Source organism: Pezoporus occidentalis, unplaced genomic scaffold (genome assembly GCF_034315485.1).
Source record: "Pezoporus occidentalis ecotype Australia unplaced genomic scaffold, CSIRO_AGI_Poc_V1 ctg341, whole genome shotgun sequence".
Classification (NCBI taxonomy): Eukaryota; Metazoa; Chordata; class Aves; order Psittaciformes; family Psittacidae; genus Pezoporus; species Pezoporus occidentalis.
The window spans coordinates 587,645-608,687 of record NW_026915387.1 but is presented as its reverse complement, the minus strand read 5'-3'; the positions used below and the strand labels follow the sequence as shown (position 1 = coordinate 608,687).

The following is a 21,043-nucleotide window of genomic DNA, read 5'->3' as shown; positions in this document are numbered from 1 at the left end:
GATTTGCTTCCTACAGAGGCACGCGAATCGCTCCGTCGGTGCTCTTTGTCCTTTCAGAGCTGTTTATAGGTTTCCTTTCCTGCTGCCCACCGTGCATGGATGTCCCCATTGTTTGCCTGCTTGGGGTTTGTGCTGCAAAGGGATGTCCATCACCTCCTTTCTTCCCCTCCTCTGCATCAGCCTGGTTGTGTCTTCGTGGTGTTGGTGCTTCCTGGGAGCTCCATCAGTGGTGGTGTTCCCATTAAGGTGGGTAACTGAGTCTGTTACAGCTGGCTGAAGTGCCTTTCCCAGCCTGCCAGCCACTCATTCCATACAGCTCCAAGTGCTCCTCACCTCCTTTTCCCCCCACTGAGCTTTGAATTTTCCACAAGTGTTTGAGTTCAAAGTCCACGGCGGGGCTGCGCCGGGAGCTCGGTTGTTGCCTTTGGCACTGGTGCCTCTAAACTTAAGCCTCATGTGATTTTCATATAGTTTCAAGCCCAGCCATCCCCCTCTGGTGCTGGTGCCAGATGCTGTTTGTCACCAGCGTGGAGCTGCTTCCCCCCCACCCCACCCCGAGCTGATGTGAGCAGTGGCTGCATCGTGCTCCTGGGATGCAGCTCCCACCAAGTATAGCCATGGGCAATGAGTTGATGTCCTGTTGGTGGCAGCTTCTTGGCCAACTCTCCTATTAACCTGAGTTCTTCAGTGCTTTTCAGGACAAGATGGGTCTTAAATACCCCTGCCTCTGTGTGTGACTGTGTTAGTGTGAGTCTGTGTTAGTGTGCAGGTAAAAGAGCACGGAGAGGGGTGATGCTTCTTAAAAACAATATGTTTTTATGCAGAAACACGCTCTGCAAGCTGTCACATTGACAGTGAATGAGTCCTTGTGATCAACCTTGAGCTTTATCATAGAACCCCAGCCTGGTTTGGGTTGGAAGGGACCTTAAAGCTCATCCAGCTCCAAGCCCCTGTATCCAACCTGGCCTTGAACACTGCCAGGGATGGGGCAGCCACAGCTTCTCTGGGCACCCTGTGCCAGCGCCTCAGCACCCTCACAGGGAAGAGCTTCTGCCTAAGAGCTCATCTCCATCTCCCCTCTGGCAGTTTATCCCTGTAAATCCCCTCGTGTGTGTTGGCAAAGCAGGGCTTTGTGGCACTGGGTCGTAGCACTTGGTTCAGGTCCTGAAGCTCCACCATTGGCGCTGCTTGGAGTATGTGAGTACCTGTACCCCTTGGAGATGTGCCTCCATTGTAGCCCACCCATGTTACACTGCACATGGATGCTGTCCTCCTCATGCTTCTTGGCTTTTCAGCAGGCAAAGTCCTGTGGAGCAGAATGTTGGGAGGATTGATGGTGGCTTTCAGTGCCGGCTTCCTACAGGCACTGGGCCGTGTCCTTATCTCGGAATGAATGGCACTTTATTGACCCAAGTCCCTGCTGCTCTCCTACCAGGAAGTCTTCTTGGTAGGTGAGATGGGTGAAGTGGTTACAGAGCTGCTCACAGGGTCCTTGTGGTCCCTGAGGGTGATGTCCAGTAAATGTGCTTTGTGTGATGGCCATCACGTTCCTAACGGCTGCCGGCAAAGTGTAAATGTTGGAATAACTCCCTTGGAGACTTCTCCAAGGACAAAAAAAGGGAGAACCAACCCTTCTGTGCTCCCCATAGGAACACCCCTGCAGACCTTCCCCAGCCATGCACCCAAACCAGTGCCAGAGGGGACCTTGACAGGAAGGAGGCCTTGTCTCTCCCTCTGCCAGCCTGTGCTGCGCTGGAGCCTGATCGCAGCCGGGGCTTGGAGCGGCTCATGGGGAGCTTTTCCAGCTCTCTGTAAGCTGGGAAAGGCAGCTTTGGGGGGGGGGGGCTTCCTGTGGGATGGGGCAGGGGGAGGGTGGCCATTCTGCAAGCAGAGGTTTCAGTTTTGCAGGAACTGTTGAATAAATCCATCTCTTGCTGGAAAAGTTTTTCCTTGTTGCTGTGCAGTAAAGGATCAACTGCTACCAAACCCTGTGTTACGTGGTCAGCACAGCCTGGTTTGGGTTGGAAGGGACCACAGAGCTCCTCCAGCTCCAACCCCTGCCACAGGCAGGGACCCCTTCCATAGAGCAGCTTGCTCCAAGCCCCTGTGTCCAACCTGGCCTTGAACACTGCCAGGGATGGGGCAGCCACAGCTTCTCTGGGCACCCTGTGCCAGCGCCTCAGCACCCTCACAGGGAAGAGCTTCTGCCTAAGAGCTCATCTCAGTCTCCCCTCGGGCAGGTTAAAGCCATTCCCCTTGGCCTGTCCCTACATCCCTTGTCCCAAGCCCCTCTCCAGGTTTCCTGCAGCCCCTTCAGGCACTGGAGCTGCTCTCAGGTCTCCCCTTCAGGAGCCTTCTCTTGTCCAGGCTGCCCCAGCCCAGCTCTCTCAGCCTGGCTCCAGAGCAGAGCTGCTCCAGCCCTGCAGCATCCCCATGGCCTCCTCTGGAAACTTCTTAAGTACAGTGAGATGCACTTTGAGTGTGGATTTCCTGAGCAGAGCTGTCAGTGATGGCTGTACCTGAGCAGAGCTCTCTTGGGGATGGCTGTACCCCATTTACCAGTGACACACGCTTGTGTCATGTAATGGGCAGAAGCTGGATCAGCCCAGCATTGGGACACTTCATTTCCATGTTAACTATCACCTCATGCGTGCGCTCGGGGCAGGATGGAGAGCTCAGCATCAGACCCAGCCAGGTGAGGCTCCTGTCTGCATGGCTTTTGAAGCCTGGTCCATGTCAATGCAGGACTTGCTCGGAGGCTGAATGGGTAGCTGCAGTAATGACACAATGCTCTCTTATTTTAACTCCCCCCATGCCTGCTGGGAGTTGCTTCACTCTCTGAGCTTGCATCAGTTGTTGTTCACTCCCCTCTTTGCATGTATGATGAGTGCAGTCCCTATGTAGGTGTTTCTGGTGCAGGGACACTCATAATTACACACTCACCCACTGCGCGCTCAGCTCCAAGGTGCTGTCGGCTGCATCCTGCGTGGATGTCATGCAGATGACCCACTTTGGGTGCTGTGCCCTGTAATGAGGGCCTGACGTGACCAGGGCCTGACCAGCAGCTCCAGTGTTCCCAGCAGATAAACCTCTTCCTTATCCACGCTGGGGCCACCAACAGGGATTTACTGTGAGGGTGCTGGGAAGCTGGGGCTGCCCCATCCCTGGCAGTGCTCAAGGCCAGGTTGGACATAGGGGCTTGGAGCATCCTGCTCTGTGGAGGGTGTCCCTGCCAGTGGCAGGGGTTGGAGCTGGGGGAGCTCTGAGGTCCCTTCCAACCCAAACCAGGCTGGGATCCTGTATGCTTTTCTGTATCCTGTTGAGAATGACACCTGGTAGTAAAGGGTGTTAAGGGCCATGGTAGGAAAAGCATACTTAGGTCAGCTAGCTTCTGTCCCTAGAAGTAATTCCAAAAGCCTGGAAGTCTCAAACAGCCTCTACCATTGTTTTCAGTCTGGTTTTGTTCTTATACGGCCCTGCTAAGGAGTCCCAGTGTCCACGGGTGTATTCACCTCTCCCCACTGCCATGGCTTACCAATACACCCCAGTGCTGAAGCTGCTGGTGCTGGGCACATGCTGTGCTGGAGCCTCCCTGATGCACAGTCTCCATTAACAACAGGCAGTGACTGCTGCCTGCATTCACACAGGCACATCTGAATTCAGACAAAGCCTTGTTGCCAGTACAGATGAAACAGAACAGGCTGGCTGCTTCTGGAATCTCTATTTTAATCCTTCCTGCCCCTCGCCTGGTCTCTTCCAGGCTGGTTCCTTTTCGGAAGTCTCCTGCTGCTGTCTGATTTGCTCCTTTTAATTTTCCTTCTCCTTTTCTTGTTGAAGGGGTGGAGGATGCTGGGTCAAATGTAAGGTTCTGGCCTGGACAGTAATGGGAAAGAGCAGAGATCTGCCTGGTCCCTCTTGTGCTGGTGACTGGGGAAATGAAAATCATCGTCTCGTTTTCCCATGAGTAATTCCTGTGTTTCTCCTTCATTAGAACTCTCTGCAGAATTCCCTTCATTTCCCAGCTGATCGACTGAGCCATCTAATGGGATAGAGCAGGAGTCCTGCATCCAGCCCTGGGGCAGCAGCATGAGAGGGACGTGGAGCTGCTGGAGCGCGGCCAGAGGAGGCCATGGGGATGCTGCGAGGGCTGGAGCAGCTCTGCTCTGGAGCCAGGCTGAGAGAGCTGGGCTGGGGCAGCCTGGACAAGAGAAGGCTCCTGAAGGGGAGACCTGAGAGCAGCTCCAGTGCCTAAAGGGGCTGCAGGAAAGCTGGAGAGGGGCCTGGGACAAGGGATGTAGGGACAGGAGCCGCTGCGATCTCTCCTGACCCACTGTGGCTCTCAGCAGTTGGTAGCAGTTGTCACTGAGTCTGAACCAGGTCCTGGGCTCGAGGAGCTGCTCTTGTGCCCGAGTCCGGATGGAGCAGACTTCCTGGAATCTGTGTGATTGGGGCAATGGCAAAACCCCCATTTCATCATCTGCCTGTCTGTGAACCCATTCGGACCCGCTGACTCGCTGTCGTCTGGTGGGAGGTGAGAACAGCATCTGTGGAGGGGGGAGCAGCACTCGTTCTGAGTGACGTGTGAAGGACTAACGCTGGAGAGTTGTATCCCACTTCAGCATCGTGCCTCGGGGTCTTGGGAGGCTTCAAGACCAGCTTTGAAGTTTGATGCCTCCAAAGGCATCGGTTGGAGCTTCCTCTCGGCACGATGGTGTTCCTCTGTCGTTTGGTATCACCGAGACTCAAAAGCACGTTGGCTTTCCACAGTGAAGGGGGTGTCTCTGGTAGGTGAGGGACTCAGGTACAGGGTGTTTGCTCTTGCAGAAGCTGCTGTCTCGCCGAGGTCTGGCAAACAGCGCCCTAAGCCAGGTCTTACTTTCCTTTTTTTAACTCTTAATCTGATCCTGTGCCACAGGAGTGACCTGCCTGAGGCTGGCTTTATTTGCTCTGCATGCATACACCTCCATTCATTCAGAGCACTGCATCAAGCCATTAGAATCAGCTTTCCCAGGCTGGGATTTCAGCAGTTTTTAGCAGGTTTGTGGCTCAGGAAGATCAGCTTTTAGGTAGAGGTGCAAGAGAAACTTTATTAATGAAATGAAAGCTCCTTCTCATCATTCCCTGCTTGGCTTTTGGCAGCGTTGAAGACTTCTGACAGAAGGAGGCATCACTGCTCAGCAGTCTTGGTTCCCAGATCACACTCAGCCTTCCTCCCACAGGCACAAGCGTGTGGAGGTTGGTGGTTGGTTGGGTTTCTCGCCATGGCAAGACAATACCGAGTGGTTTAAATCCATGTGGGTGCTTCGCGAGGAGCACACGCGGCGCCGCTCTCTGCTCTTCATGGGACTCTTGGAACGGAGAAGCTTCTCATTCCTTCATCTGCACTGAGGTTATTTCAGAGGGTTCTGAGTCCATTGCAGCTTTGTCACTTGTTGGCCACTGCAGTGATTGCCCCCCCCTCTGCACTCCTGATCCAGCTCTGGGGTAACAGCACAAGAGGGACGTGGAGCTGTTGGATGAGGCCAGAGGAGGCCATGGGGATGCTGCAGGCTTGGAGCAGCTCTGCTCTGGAGCCAGGCTGAGAGAGCTGGGCTGGGGCAGCCTGGACAAGAGAAGGCTCCTGAAGGGGAGACCTGAGAGCAGCTCCAGGGCCTAGAATCTCCATTTATATTTCATCTCTCAACCCACAGAGCCTTTTGGACCATTTATAATCCATACTGGATGTAATATTCTACCCAAGCATCATCTAATCCAGGAGGTTGAAAGCTTGAGCACAAAGTTTCTCTTTTGAGGGTTGCTGGGGGCAGACGTCTCTCTCAGAATGGTTTTGTTAAGCAGCAGCTTCTTCCCTCAGGTAGGTTTCCTTTCCTTCATGAGAACCCATGGCTCAATGGCTTGAATTGTGTTTCCTTTACAGATGTTCTCAAACAACGACGAAGCTGTGATCAACAAGAAGCTTCCAAAAGAGCTGCTGCTCCGGTGAGTCCTTTCCCTTCCCCGTCATGGAGCCCAGGGGCTGGTACTTTGCTGGTTATGCTCCTAAATCATGAGCTTGGATCAGGTCACTTTAGAAAAGCCATGGACAAGCAGAAGCGGATCAGAGGTCTGCAGCAGTTTATGCTAAATATGATTAGGTTTGGGGTTTTCAGATTGCTGGTTTGTAGATGGAAGAACCCTAGGACTAAAATGCTTAGTGAAAATACATGGTGAGTAGCTGCTGATGTCTAGAACAGGATTCTGCCTCTCAAAGAGTTCAGTGCTAGTAAGAAGTGAATTTCTCTGCTGCAGTTGGGCACGAGCAGACTCTGTCCTGGTCCTCATCCCTAGGAGACATAGGGCAGGATGCTCCTGGTGGCAGAGCTCAAGGACCAGGCTTTGAGGGTCTTGGAGGAGAGCTCTGCCTTTCCCCGTGCACACACATCTGCACCTTTCAGTGTCTGCCTTCCCTGGTGCAGGAGCAGTGATGGGGGGTGTGTGGTTGTACCTCAGGCATCACTGTGTGGCATCTGGAGGTAAAGCTGTGTCCATCCGTGCTCGAAGCTGAGGGGCTGGACCAAATAGAATGATTGAAGTAGTGAAGCATCATCAATGGTGAAGGCAATTGCAGGTGGTAGCTTGAAGTATTGACATGACAAGAAACCGTGGTAATGTCAGCACCAAGTGGTGATAAAATGTGTGGGGAGAGGAGCTCTGCCCTGTGGAGATGCTTTTGTCTTCTGTGTCTTGCTATCACGCATCAGCCCAAGCTGCTGTAGACCAGGGCAAGTGTTGAGCAGCGGGAGGAGCACAGGAGAGAGCAGGAGGGTGAGTTTATAAACGTTTAAAGTTCATAAGTGATGGTTTGAGAGTTGGAATTCCCTGTTAGCATATTGTGAAAATGAATCAGTGAGGAGTGACAGTGCAGCCTTTCAGAGAGCAGCCTGGATGCAGTTATCTGCAGGCATCTCCTGTAAATGGGTGTCACTGTCTACAAGACAAAGCCTTGTGTGTTCAAGCAGTGCTGCTGTGCAATGTCTTGTGCCCTGGTTTGTTCGTGCTGCAGATGGCATTGATGTCTCGTGTAGTGTGGTTGCAGAGTGGAAAGCTCTATTGGAGCAAAACGAAGAGTGGGAGGAGAGCAGAGGGGTGAACAGCAGCCTTTGTCACAGCCCCGAGACACAGACGTGCGGCTCCAGTGGTGCTTTTGTCTGGGAGGCTGGGATGGAGGTGGCAAACGCACTGCAGGCTCTCCTTGCAAAGCTCCTGTCGTGTTCTGTCCTGGTGCTGGTATTGGTGGCATTTGCCCTGTGTTCCCCAAGAGCAGGACTCTGAACAGAGCCGTTTGGGGTTAGGGATCAGTTGATGGCTCCCCAGTCCTTGTCCTCCTACTGCTGTGCCTGCCTCAGCTTTGCCTGCTGCCAGCTGAGCTTGTAGGAGCTTGCACCTTCATCCATCACTGCACCTCTTACACTGACAAAGGAGCCAACCCTTCAGTGCTGCCCCCGCCTCCGTGACCCCCAGCACCGAATTCCTGGTCCCTGGCAGCTGTGCCTGTGGTCGTTTCCCCATCCCATCCCCATTGCCCTGCGCTGGCAGCGATGATGCTCTGGGAAGGGTGCATTCATTCTTTTGAGGGCTGCTTGCCAGGTGCCTGTTGTGTCTGGAAGCCAAACCCCAGCCGCAGATGTGGATGTTCCTTGGCAGGGGGATCTCTGCTGCTTCCCTGAAGCAGGTTTCCTCCTGCTGTGACGTGGGGCTGCTCAACAGCTTCCCTTGGCAGCAGGAGCTCTCTTTTCCTTGCTGGTTCATGGGCAGGTCAAGCAGTCCTCAGTTCTCTCCTGGCCTAAGCAGCTTTTCCTCTGTGCTGCTGCCTGCCCATCTCCAGCACAGCCATGGGCAGTGCCTTTGCCACCTGACCTTCAAGTTAATTTATTCCTCAGGAGCTCGAGTTCTGCTCAGGACCAGGCAGGAGCAGAGCTCATTGGGAGCGGTGAGGTGACAGCAAAGTTGTCCTTTCTCCTCTGCAGAGCAGCCCATTGGTATAAAGTGGGTCCAGTGCAAAATGCAACAGGACTGGTGGGTCACTGGATAATTATAGCAGGCTGAAGGTCTAAGCTAGCTCACCTCCAAGCCTGCAGCAGCCAGGGATGGCATTAGAGTCTTGACCCTAATCCAATTAGAATGGCAGTGGGAAAGTGAGGAGTCCTGGAAAACCCTGAGTGGATTAAGAGGCTGAAGGCTGCAGAATGCCCTGCCTGCAGCGTGGCTCAGAGCTGAACTGCTCAGGCAGGGGAGTCACTTTGTGGTGAAACAATTCCATCTGCTGCACTTCCACACTTGGGTTTCATTCCTGTTTGGAATGCAATGCTCGGTCTGCCTTCACCTGAGATCACTGTTTGATGGTAGCTCTTGGTGTGGGTTATTACTGTTGGCTCGGAAGAGCAAAAAGACCAGTGTAAGGGAGCAGCAGTCAGCTGGGAGCAGAGCACACCCATTGTGCTGGGTGTACGAATCCACATCCCAGCTCTGGGCAGGTTGATGTGTTAAGGCAGAATTGGGGAAACCATTACTCATGGAATGCCAGCCTGGTTTGGGGTGAAGGGACCTTAGAGCTCATCCAGCTCCAACCCCTGCCACGGGCAGGGACCCCTTCCACTGGAGCAGCTTGCTCCAAGCCTCTGTGGCCAACCTGGTCTTGAACACTGCCAGGGATGGGGCACCCAAACCTTCTCCACTGAACCCATCCCAGTGTCCCACCACCCTCCCAGGGAAGAGCTTCTGCCTAAGAGCTCATCTCCGTCTCCCCTCTGGCAGGTTCAAGCCATTCCCCTTGGCCTGTCCCTGCAGGGGCAGCTCCTTCGAGGAGGCAAAGCTGGTTCAGGGTGGTGTTGGAGCTCCAGGCTGGTGTCATCGTGCCTGAAGGATTTAACTGGGTTCCTCCTGCTCTCCCCAATTCACCAAAGGGCTGTAGCTGGAGCCAGCTCTGCAATGACCAAACCTCGGCGCGGAGCAGCGCCTGTTGCTGCAGGAGTCATTCCTGCAGGCTCCTTGTGCTGAATCTCATGCTCCTGAGCGAGGGCAGGAGCCGTTCGGAACGCACTGACAAATGCTCTCCAGCTCTGCAGAGCCAAAGCCTCCGAAGGGAGCTCCTGGCAGAGCTCGGCACCAGCAGCCTCAGAGGGGAGAAGGGCGAGCGTGCCGCTGGGTTGACATCCCTTTTGCTGCGGGGGCAGCCGGGGAAGGGAGGAGCAGGAAGGAGGAAAGCGTTTGGCCAAGACCTCATCACCCCTATGGAGGGATGAGAGGGTTATTCATAGCCTGGGATTTCCATGGAGAAAGCCATCTTAAGGAAAATATGGAAAGCTTGCGTGGTTCCTGACCCGGCTGCTGTTCCCATGGAGCCTGGGGTGGTGGTTGCTGCCACAATGGGAATCCAGGGGGAAAGGAAGAATTTTCCCTTGCTTCTCCCATTTCCCCAGGCTTTCCTTGTATTGTTGTACATGGGTTTTGTGCTGAATAAATCCTCAGTGCTCGCAGACACGCAGGAGTGAATGACACTGAATGGGAGGGGAAGAGTTGTCCATCAGCAGGGAGTGTGAAACTGCTGCTTGCGTCCAGAAGTGGGTTCCCAAAGCGCTGTTACAGTGAAGTGTGTGTAGCTCTTTTCCAGACCTTTGAAGTGCAAATATCTCATGATGAGATGAGTAAGGAACAGGTGAGAGCTATCTTGAACCAGACGCCTTGAATCTGTGTGTTTGAGTGGTGTAGAAACACAGGAGCACCCGTGGCTGTTGATTCTGCCCTGTCCTGGCTGAAGGTTTGGCTGCTAAAGCTATGTGATACCTGTGAGCATCCGTGCTTTGATAATCTGCATTCATCCTCGAGCAGCAGCATCCTTTTCTCTTCCATCAACACTGATGTTGCTGAAGTGTTTTGTATGTACCTGCTGGTCAAGAAAGATTGATCGTGCGATCATCGTGTCGTGACATAGAATGGTCAAAGAATCCCAGACTGGTTTTGGTTGAAGGGACCTTAAAGCTCCTCCAGCTCCAACCCCTGCCACGGGCAGGGACCCCTTCCACTGGAGCAGCTTGCTCCAAGCCCCTGTGTCCAACGTGGCCTTGAGCACTGCCAGGGATGGGGCAGCCACAGCTTCTCTGGGCACCCTGTGCCAGCGCCTCAGCACCCTCACAGGGAAGAGCTTCTGCCTAAGAGCTCAGCTCAGTCTCCCCTCGGGCAGGTTAAAGCCATTCCCCTTGGCCTGTCCCTACATCCCTTGTCCCAAGCCCCTCTCCAAGTTTCCTGCAGCCCCTTCAGGCACTGGAGCTGCTCTCAGGTCTCCCCTTCAGGAGCCTTCTCTTCTCCAGGCTGCCCCAGCCCAGCTCTCTCAGCCTGGCTCCAGAGCAGAGCTGCTCCAGCCCTCGCAGCATCCCCATGGCCTCCCTCTCGGGACAGCCAGATTTCGGTGCATGGGTTATCCCTTGTTTTTCACACAGCTGTTCCAAGCCCGAGGTGTTGCTAACGCAGGGGTAGGAGGAGGATTTTGCTCTGCACCACTGCAGCTCGCAGCCGGGGGATGCGTTCAGCGTTGAGGCGATGTGGTCACTGCTCTGTCATTCCCCTGCCAGGGCACACCCAGGGCTGAGGCCAACACCCTGGTGTTGCTGTCCTATTTCTTGGGATGAAGGAAGTCCACAATGACACTTTGCAGTGCTACACTGGGCTGTGACATCCGTGCTCTCCTCTCGGGCGCATACACCTGAGCCCATTGAAGGCTCCCTAATGTGAAGAGATCAGTGCGGTCGTCTATGGTTTATGGTTATTCAGACAACCTCTCCCTGTGTCAAATAGGAGCCAAACCACCCCAGTGTGAACGCTGTGCCCCGTCCTGACCTAACTGAGCCATTAAGCTACACGATACCCGTGAGCATCTCTTGATAAACAGCCATTCAGTTTGCTGCCAGCAAGCGCTACAAGGTGGGAGATGAATGTTGCCCAGTGCCTCAGTGCCTGTGTCCTGCTTTCACGTGTCAGCTGCTAACCCTGCACTTCTTTTCACAGTTCAGCTTTCAGCTGAATCACAAAGAAGTTTTGCTGTCTCCAGGGCTTTGGTTTGCCCTTTGTTCACCCTGGTTTAATGTGCTTTAAACGCCCGTAACCAAGAAGGGTTCTTCTCTTTCTCTTCCAGGATTTTCTCCTTCCTGGATGTGGTCACTCTGTGTCGCTGTGCTCAAGTGTCCAGGGTAAGAACCTCCCTCCTTGCTGCTGGATGGGAACAGCTGGGTTGGATTTGGGTGGCCCCGGCCTCCCCTCACATGTCAGACCACAAGGATTAATGCTGAGGGAGCTTTGTGTCGCTCAGCTATTGTTAACACAGGGCACTGAATAACACCACAATACCAGAAGCTTCTCATATCAGCAGTGAAGGGGGACTCAGAGCTTGAAATCCCTTTGCCAGTGTCCCCTGCATGGTTACTGTGTGGAGCTGGCTCCCTTTTTGCCCAAGAGCCCTCCAGTCAGCCCAGGTTGATGAAAGCACCATCCTTGGAGGAGTCTAAAAAGGCATCTTGTGGGGTTTGCTGTTGATAAATGTCAATGCAAGTGACTTTCCTATAGTCAAAATAAGGATGGAAGTTGAACTGGGTCTGTTTTCCTCAGGCTTGTTTTTTCCTTAAGCAGCTCCAAGTTTTCAGGGCTTCAGCTCCCGAAATCCAGCTTGGATGATCCGCTTGGGAGAACTCCACCTGCAGGACCAGTTACAGGCACCACAGCTCTTTGGATCCTTTACCTTGCCAGTGTCTACTGTGGTGCACAGAGGAGGCATCGCTGCAGCCAGGAGTGGGGAGTGGGTTCCCTGCGGAGGGTGTTTGCAGTGGTGTGGTCTGGCAGTGCCCTGGCAGTGCTGAGTGACCCCTCCAGAGCTGAGCAGCCTGGGTTCAAGCTTGAGCTCTGTTATTCAGAGTGCAGAAGAGTGAGAAAGCCTGAGCTTACCCATTTCTGACTGCCTTAAACCCCGCTGGGTGATGTCCGGGCGTTGCAGTGACCACCCTGTGCTCTCTGAATAACAGCAGCCTTGCAGTGAGAGCTCTGCCAGCTGAAATCCCCTGCTCCAGCAGAGCAATACGGACCAGAATGGGCTGTCCAAGAGTCTTGCCCATGTCAGGCTGTGCTCCCGTTTCTGTCACTTGCTCCTGTTCTCGCTCCTGCTCACACAATCCCCAGGGCATCAGAGAACGCTGTAGTCATGACGTGACCCAGCAGGTATTGTAAAGGACTGAAGTACCTGTGCTAGAGCTCCAAAAGGCTGTGGGTAAAGTTCCCTCCATTACACATTAAAATCTGCAGCCACTGATGCCTTTATTCCCTGCTGGAGCTCTTAACTTTCTCTCATGGTGATAACCAGGTCTTAAACCACATCAGCAATGAGATTGCAAATGCAGAGATGTAATGAATGCTTGCAGTTCTGTCTGTACGTGGCTTGAACACCAGCTGCTACGTGGTGATGGAGATGCAGCTTAGTGCATGTGATAGATGTAGTCCAAACACATGCAGATACACATACCCGTTGTCATAATGATGGGTTCTGTGTTGACAACCCTTTTTGATTCATTAAGGGCAGAATTGGTGACTTTCAGTTCCTGGTTCTCATTTCTAGCATGAACCACGTGAGATTTTGGGTGGCTGTTTAAACAAACCAAAGCAACCCCATAAGGCAGGGGCTGTAAGCCCCGGGTGCAGGGCTCTGGGGTCAGAGCTGGCTGTGTTGGCTGGATGGCTTACAAAGCTCTGAATTCCCCATCTGTGGAATGGGACACCAAGTGCACCAAGCTGTGGAAGTGCTTGGAACACCTCTTTCTGCTGGAGGCAAGAGAGGTGTGAGAGGAGGCGACAGCTTCACCCATCACCATGGGACCTGGTCACCAAGTCCCCCATCCCAGCACCACCACCTCCTCTGCACCCTCAGCCTGGCTTCACTTCTCTTGGCACTGTAGGTACCCGGTATAGGGTTTCCCCATGTCCTGGTATCCTTCATGTTCACACTGACCCCACTATAGCATCCCCTGAAGGCTTTGGTTTAGATGCATTAGAGGGGATTAAATTGCATCCAGGACCATGAAGATGCTGCAGCACTGCCTCCTGACCTGCCTCAGCATCTTCACCTTGTGTGGGAGCACAGGGGCTGGGGCACCATGGGCTTGGAAGAGTGTGCCCCATAGTGAGGGGGACATCCGAGCAAGAGCTGCTCTAGTGACCTGTTGCTTTTACATCTGAGACCCAGTGTTGGTTCTGAAAGGAACAACCTGTAAGTGGGTCCCCACTGGCATCTTTTTTCCCTATTAACAACACATTTACCTTTCTTTTCCCCCAATAAAGGCATGGAATGTTCTGGCCCTGGATGGCAGCAACTGGCAGCGAATTGACCTGTTTGATTTCCAGAGGGATATTGAGGTATAATTAAGTGACATACAAACCCCTTTTTCTTGTTTAATATGTAATTACAGCCCAGAATGGATTCATACTCCCAACGTAGCCCCCGTTGCCTTCCCCGGAGAGAGAAATCATTCATTTCAGTTCTCCTTAGCTTCAGGGAGACTTTAAAGCCTTGGCAATGCGTTCAGCTTTTGAAAACGGACGGGATTCTGTGTCTGTATCGTGACTTAAAGGTGGTAATGGAAGGGAAGTGGTTCTGTGTGTGCTCTGAGACCAGAAATAAGGAGAACGGTGCCATTCTGGTGCAGAGCTACTGCTCCTGTAGGGCAGAATGGAGGCTACTTTTCACTTGGGTGTTAACAGAGCCCTGGCTTAGACCATTAACACTGAACACCTCTTGAAACATGGCCTGGATGTCTCTGTCCTGTCCTGGCTTAGCTTTATATCAGACACTGATATATGACATATATTGATATATGAAAGTGTTTTTTGGGGGGGATAAGGGCAAAATAGTTCCTAAGAGATGCAGCTTTGGAAAGGCTTCGTTGTAGCTGTTCCAAGGCTGTAAGATGGGGGTTACTCAGCACTGATGGGAATGGATGCTGCTGTGCTGGTCTTCGAGTGGAGCTTGCATTGGTTAGGAAAAGGGAATGTTCTGTCCTCTTTATATGACAGATTGGAGCAGGGAAATAAGGAGCAGATCGTTTTAACTCATAACAGAGGCTCAAGAGTCTCACCCATGGGAGCTGGTGGGAAACACACGTGTTATTTGAGGAGGAAATGGTGAAATTCATCTCCTGCTGCTGTGTCTGAGCAGCTCGGACCCCCTGCTGAAGGAGGAGGTCTGTGGTGCTGCACCTACAGGGGCTGAGTGGCCTGAGGCTTCTGGGAGGAAGGAAATGGGGTGATTTGCTTGCTAATGAACCCTTGGAAGTTCTGGCTTTCCTTCCATGGAGGCAGAGCAGAGTTATAGAATCCTAGAATCATAGAACAGTTCGGGTTGGAAAGGACATGCAGTTCCAACCCCCTGCCATGGGCAGGGACACCTCACACTAAACCATGGCACCCAAGGCTCTGTCCAACCTGGCCTTGAACACTGCCAGGGATGGAGCATTCACAACCTCCCTGGGCAACCCATTCCAGTGCCTCACCACCCTCACAGGAAAGAATTTCCTCCTTAGATCCAGGCTGGAGCCTGGTTCCGGGCTGGAAGCATCTGAATCCCCTCATCCAAGCCTGTGAATTCCAAAGCCTGCTGGAGGAGCTGCAGAACCACACAGCCTGGGGCAGGTTTTCCTGCCCTTCCACGTGGAGGAGCAGGCTGAGCCTCAGCCCTCAGCCAGGGCAGTGCTTCCACAGCACACTACAGCCAGATGGCACCAGAACCTCATCCAGAGCTCTCACTGAACTCATTCCCCTGCTGATCATGGGGTTATGATGCTTGATCAGTTTTTGGACTGGAGAAAGATTATAGAAGACTCTCATCACTGGTATGAGGTCTTAAATGCCAGCTGATACTTGAAGAACCAAGGGATGTTCGTGCACTGCGGTGAACAACCATGTAGACAAGGGGAGGAGGTGTCTGAATCTCTGCACACAGATACCAGTAGTCTCTCAATGGTTTTGGGGGCTTGGAGCAAGCTGCTCTAGTGGAAGGTGGCTCTGCCTGTAGCAGGGGTTGGAACTGGATGAGCTTTAAGGTGCCTTCCAACCCAAACCAGTGTGTGGCTGTGTGTGTGATTCATTCACAGTGAGCAGTAGCTAGCTCAATGCCAGCCTCTCTCCAGAGATGCTCAGTGGTGTCTTTGGAGGCTCCCAGTGATACAGATCTCTTGAACACAGATGTTTGAATCCCTTTTTCTCTGAGAAGAAGACTCCTGGCCTGGTTCTGCCTCATGCCTCTCTTGAATAGGGCTCATTATAGGCAGTTATAGTGTATGGACTGGGCTGATTTGCAAGCCTTACTGCCCTGTTGTAGCCAGGGCAGTGCTGCTGTCACCTATGGATGTCCAGGAGCTCTGAACTGGAGGAAGCTCCTCAGTCATCAGCCTGCGTGCCTTTAGGTGGTTGGTCCTTCCCTCTCCATCTTCAGAAGCTGAATAACTCCCCCTCTCCCTGCCCCACATCCTTATCCCGGCCCCTGTGTTTGTGAGCCCCGCTTTCCCCTCGAGCACCAACCTTGTCTGCACGCAGCATCGGGGGCTCAGCGTGGGGCTGCTGGGGGGGGGTTGGATCTCATTGCACTGCTTTGTGTGTCCCAACAGGGCCGGGTGGTTGAGAACATCTCCAAGAGATGCGGGGGTTTCCTGCGGAAGCTCAGCCTGCGCGGCTGCCTGGGAGTGGGAGACAACGCGCTGAGGTAGCGGGCGGGCTTCTTCCTGCTCTTAAAGGTGATGGGAAGGGGGACCCCATCTCTGCAGGGGGGTCCGAGGGATGCTTTGGACCTGAGCTCGGCGTGGCACGCACAGAAACACGCACACTGGGAGGGTAAAAGGATGTCTCCTTCAGAGCTTGGGCACCTGAGAAGGAGAAAAAAGGTGTGTAATTGCTAAGCACTTCTATTCTATACCCCCCAAAGTATAAAGGTGGTGACCACGCTGGGAGCATGAGCCAGATCAGTTTCATGATCAATGATTCCAAGTCATTACCATAAAGTCCAATGAGACAAAAACCTTAGCCCGAGCCCCACACTTGAAAAACACCAATACAGCAAAGTAAGGTACAATATACTGAAACTGTGAGATCAAGAGGAGCAACCTTGAGAGCCCATAAATCAGCACTGTGACGAGTGACTATTAATCCTTTCAGATCTGTTGTTATCTCAACCCCTTGTGCCCCACGTTGGGCACCAAAAGAACTGTCGTGGTTTAAACCCTAGCCAGACAGCTTGTTCACTCACGCCCAGTGAGTGGTGCTGGGCTGAGAGCAATCGAGGGCCCCCCCCAAGGGCTCTCCCCTTCCCCGCTCCCATGAGGGATGGGGAGGAGGATTGAACGAGTGCAACTCCCAGGAGTTGAGACAAGAGCAGTCCAGCAACCAATGTACAACACAAATCACCACAGCCACCACCACCGACAGCAGTCATAAGAGAAAATAACAAGGGAAGAGAATGAGTCCCACCTGGAAGCCCGTGTCCTTCTGGGTGACTCCCAGTTACCCCCCACCACAGCATGACGTGCTGTGGTATGGAATACCTCCTTGGCTAGCCTGGGCCAGGCACCCTGTCTCTGCTTCCTCCTGGCTTCCCCTCCTCCCTGGCAGAGCATGAGCCTCACAAAGTCCTTGCTCAGGGTAAACACCACTGAGCAACAACCAAAACCATCGGTATCACCAGCACTGTTCCCAGGCTGGAAGCCAAAACCCAGCGCTGCACCAGCTACCACGAAGGAGAAACGTGAGTGCTACTGCTGAACCCAGGACATAGCCATGGAGAGCAGGAGCACAGCAGCCCCTTGAACGTGTCATTTAGGGCTGAAACCTTCCCAATGCTCATTTCTCATGGAAGCCTTTTGAATTGGTCATGGTTTAGCTTCACACAGTAACCGTTTTACCCGGTGCTCGGTGCTGCTGCTGCGCGAGCTGGCACCGAGTTACTGGAGATGCCAAGGCAAGGCGTGGGGCAGCATCCGTTCTGTCCGTTGTACGTTCGCTGCCGTTGAGACGTGTCAGCTGTACCTGCCTTCCCCTTGAAGCAACGGCTGTAAAACTGCCTGAAACCCACTGTTCTCCCTTCTTCCTTTCCCCAAGAACATTTGCCCAGAACTGCAGGAACATCGAAGTCCTGAACCTGAACGGCTGCACCAAGATCACCGACGCGTGAGTGAAACTCCTTCCTCTCTTTGCATCCCCTTTTCCATGGGTTCTCCAGCCCTGTTTTAAGGGAAGGCCGGTGGGAGGTGATAGGATGCATGTGGTGGGCTCTGTGTGTGTGTGGCTCTGGGGCCTGAGCGTGTCCCATCTGGTCTCTTGCAGGACGTGTACCAGCCTCAGCAAGTTCTGCTCTAAACTCAGGCACCTTGACTTGGCTTCCTGCACTTCCATAACCAACCTGTCCCTGAAAGCACTCAGGTAGGGGTCAGCAGCATTGACTCTTGCTGCTGGGTGGCAGAGCCACCGTTGCCTGTGTCTTGTGTGCCTTGGAGGAGGCTGACGCAGGCTGAGGTGTAGCTGTGATGTAGAGCTCAGGTGTTCACCAGCAGAGCCCAGCGTTCACCTTGTGCCTCCTGCTTTGCTGAGACAGAGGAGGAGGACTCAGCAAACCTGCCCTCAGCCTTGTTTGTATCCATCCCGATGGCCATGAGCAGCAGAAGGAAGGGCTGTGCTCCGTTAAAGCCTTTGGGGTCTTTTTGAGTCCCTTCTGAAGGGCTCATTCTGCAGCTCCTTCACTCCAAGTGTGCCATTGCTGCTTAGAGGTTGTTTAGAGAGCCAGAGGATGAGCACCAGCACGTGGCTGCCTTGGTGAGCTGCTTAGGAGACACAGAACTGCTTCAGTCTGCTCAGTGGAAGGGCCAAGTAATGTAGAAAAGGAAGGGACAGACAGGCATCAGTGGGAAGATACTGGGATGGGAAGAGGGGCAAGAAAACCCCAGTGAAGGTAGCAATAGAGGCCAAGCTATTAAAAAATAATACTTAAAAATTCAATATAAATAACGTAATACATTAAGATTTATTAATAAGAGAATAAAAGAAAATACAGGGAAGCTGTATCACAGGAAAAAAACCACTGGAGAGTGAATGTGGACACCAGAAGAAAACAGATTGGGAAGAGCAAGTGAATGGTTCCGTTCTTTCCGAGCCTGTTTTTCCCTTCCCTTGAGCATCTTCCTCCTCATCCCTGTTTTCCCAAGGCCACATCTGTGCTGCAGCTCTCTCAGGTGGATGGTGGCACGTTCCTGCTTACAAATTGGGTGTTACTCCTCCTGGCAGCTATTTGCAGATGCAGAGTTACACCTGGGCAGAAATCAGCCCTGGTTTGGGTTGCGTTGAGGGTGCTTTGGATCCAGAAACCCACAGTGTGAGTCCTTGTGTAGGAGCTGGGGAGGTCCAGAATGGGATCACGCAGCAGGATTTCTTTCCAAACCAAACTCAAGCTTTTCCTTTCCCTCCCAAAGCGAGGGCTGCCCATTGCTGGAACAGCTGAACATCTCCTGGTGTGACCAAGTGACCAAGGATGGCATCCAGGCCCTGGTGAGAGGCTGCGGAGGACTCAAAGCCCTGTTCCTGAAGGGCTGCACACAGGTACTGCCCTAGAGGGTGAATAACAGCTCCCTTCTGCTCTCAACAACCCTTCTGCTCTCCCTGGAAGCGTGGGGATGAAGGAGCTGGGGCTTTCCCCATTTGCTGGAATGACTCTGTTGGGGGTTAACTGCTTTTATGGAGATTCTTTAAGAGCTCTGAGCTCAGTGTGAGTAATGGGACAGGGAACAAATTGCTGTAGAATCATTCTTCTTTCTTCCCCACTGGTGATACATTGAGGAAACCTTGCTTCCAAAGGAGATAACTTCATTACTGAGGGCTGCACCCATCCATTTCTGAGGGCTCAGATGTTAGAAAGCATGCCAGAGCTTTGCTCTGTGCTGGTGATGGGATCTCCTCTGTGTAGCCTTTGGATCCTGTACTTAGTGCAAGTGAATCACTGTGCGTGTGCCTCCTTGCAAAGGCATCTCTGCAGCAGTCAGGAACACGCTGCTGCTGCGAGTACATCGTAGAGCTCTTGAGCTATAACTGTGCTTTGAAGAGGCTGCAGAGACTGGGGCAGACCCTTCCAGCTGAAAGGGGGGTTTTGCCCCCTTGTACTCTCTGTTGCTTTGACTGATTTCCTTTCATCTTGCTTTGCTGTCTCAGCTCCGTGTGTTAAATACTTCCCTGTATTGCAGCTTTACTAAGGAGTTACAAGGAGGAGCATGAGGATGCTCTAAGCCTGGAGCAGCTCTGCTCTGGAGCCAGGCTGAGAGAGCTGGGCTGGGGCAGCCTGGAGAAGAGAAGGCTCCTGAAGGGGAGACCTGAGAGCAGCTCCAGGGCCTGAAGGGGCTGCAGGAAACCTGGAGAGGGGCTTGGGACAGGCCAAGGAGGACATGGGCTGGGGTCTTTTCAGTGCAGGCTGATGAGCAAGAAAGGAGCAAACACGTATCTGAGGATCTTGTCCTTGAAAAAGGAGGGTACATCTGAGCCTGCAGGACTTGAAACCGTGACCCAGAGACTCCCAAGGGTTTAAGAGCCTCAAGGTAGACTTGGAAATGATTTCTGATTACCTCCCCATTGCCTTGGATCTGGGGTTAGGGCTTCCTTAAGCCCAGGTCCGTTAGTGCCCTTTTCCTCTGCTGCGTGTAGGTAAGGTTCTGATGGTACAAAAAGCCTATTTTGCCCTGTTTCTGGTCACCAAAAGTCCTGCAAGCTGCTGCTAAGCAAAGCAATACCACACTGCTGATGGGCACAAAGCACTTGTAGCCAGGGCAGCCCAGCTGCAAGGGCTGGAGTCAGTGGTTCTTCCAAACGGATGCTGCTGTTGGGGTTTTAATCCATGAGCTGGGTTTACATCACCTTATAATATATATATATAATACATGATGTGGCTGTAAAAATGACTTGATTAAAGGTACAATCTCAGGCTCTTCTGAGGATTCAGGTCACAGGGACAGCTTGAGTTTCTAGTATTTATGGAGTGGTGAGTAATATTGATGGCAATACATCCTTGTTATCAATTACTTACCATCTGCTCTTAGAGATTTAGGAACAGCAGCTTTGTTTTTATCAGCAGGAAGCAACCTGGGCATGTTTGTGCTCCTCACATCAAAATAAGGCTCTCTCTGGGTCCCTCTGTTGCAGTATAAAGGTGGTGGCTAGGGAAGCGTTTCCTTCATCCCTGATTTCACTGCTGGCTATGTTACATCTGTGTTTGATCAGTAACTTAGTGCTGGGGGTCTCTGAACCCTGCTCCTGAGGTGCTTAAAAACCAAAAGCCATGGAGGGGGGAGTGTGGAGGCAGCAGTACCCTGCCCTTCTGCCCCATGGGTATCCAAACCATAGATGCTTTATTATCGCTTCAAGTATGAGCACGTTGCCTCAGTCTCTGATTCCTTCCTTTCCAGCTTGAGGACGAAGCTCTGAAGTACATTGGTGCCCATTGTCCTGAACTGGTCACTTTAAACCTTCAGACGTGCTTAGTAAGTAAAGCCCCCTGTGATGTCCCCACGCAGCCCCAGCGTTGTGCTGGTAGAGGCCATCTCTAAGCAGAACCCTGCAGAACGTGCTCCATCCCAGGAGCAGCAGCACCAGTGCAAGGCAGGGAATTTAAGAGGTTTTGAAAACCAAGGGATGAAACCCAGCTTCTTGGGAGCATTCAGCAACGTTGCCTAAGCCCCCAGAGCGGTGTCACAGCCAGCACTGCCTTTGTCACGCTTGTTTTGTCTCTTTGCCCTGCCTCATTTGCAGGAGGAGCAAGAAAAAATCCTTTCCATTGGCCTGGAGTGCTTGGATGCTGCTCTGGGCCCACGGCTCCTCGGGCCTCTTCATAAAGCACAACCAAGAAATGCCCTTTCCCTGCCCCAAAGGGCTCTTGGGCGCTTATTCTGCAGTGCCAAAAATGTCTGTTTCTGCCAAAAATGTCTGTTTCTGCCAAAAAAAGAACCTGGAA

The 21,043-nt window shown here is 52.8% G+C and overlaps 2 protein-coding genes and 1 long non-coding RNA gene across 4 annotated transcripts in view; 2 read left to right on the top strand and 1 right to left on the bottom strand.

The window, feature by feature from the left end:
- Positions 1 to 21,043, bottom strand: part of PPP1R1B (protein phosphatase 1 regulatory inhibitor subunit 1B) — a 155,452-nt gene that overhangs the window by 89,336 nt on the left and 45,073 nt on the right. The gene's annotated exons all lie outside the window — the stretch shown is intronic.
- The window catches only part of FBXL20 (F-box and leucine rich repeat protein 20), a 34,983-nt gene that overhangs the window by 7,821 nt on the left and 6,119 nt on the right, over positions 1 to 21,043 (top strand). The window contains exons 2-9 of the mRNA XM_062629808.1: positions 5,918 to 5,979; positions 11,168 to 11,222; positions 13,354 to 13,428; positions 15,675 to 15,769; positions 17,158 to 17,226; positions 17,383 to 17,478; positions 18,522 to 18,648; positions 20,499 to 20,573. Coding sequence (XP_062485792.1) covers positions 5,918 to 5,979; positions 11,168 to 11,222; positions 13,354 to 13,428; positions 15,675 to 15,769; positions 17,158 to 17,226; positions 17,383 to 17,478; positions 18,522 to 18,648; positions 20,499 to 20,573 — 654 coding nt within the window. The remainder of the gene's footprint in view (positions 1 to 5,917; positions 5,980 to 11,167; positions 11,223 to 13,353; positions 13,429 to 15,674; positions 15,770 to 17,157; positions 17,227 to 17,382; positions 17,479 to 18,521; positions 18,649 to 20,498; positions 20,574 to 21,043) is intronic.
- LOC134169338 (uncharacterized) lies at positions 946 to 1,942 on the top strand. The gene is made up of 2 exons (XR_009966862.1): positions 946 to 1,451; positions 1,650 to 1,942. It is a non-coding gene; the product is annotated as an uncharacterized LOC134169338 (long non-coding RNA).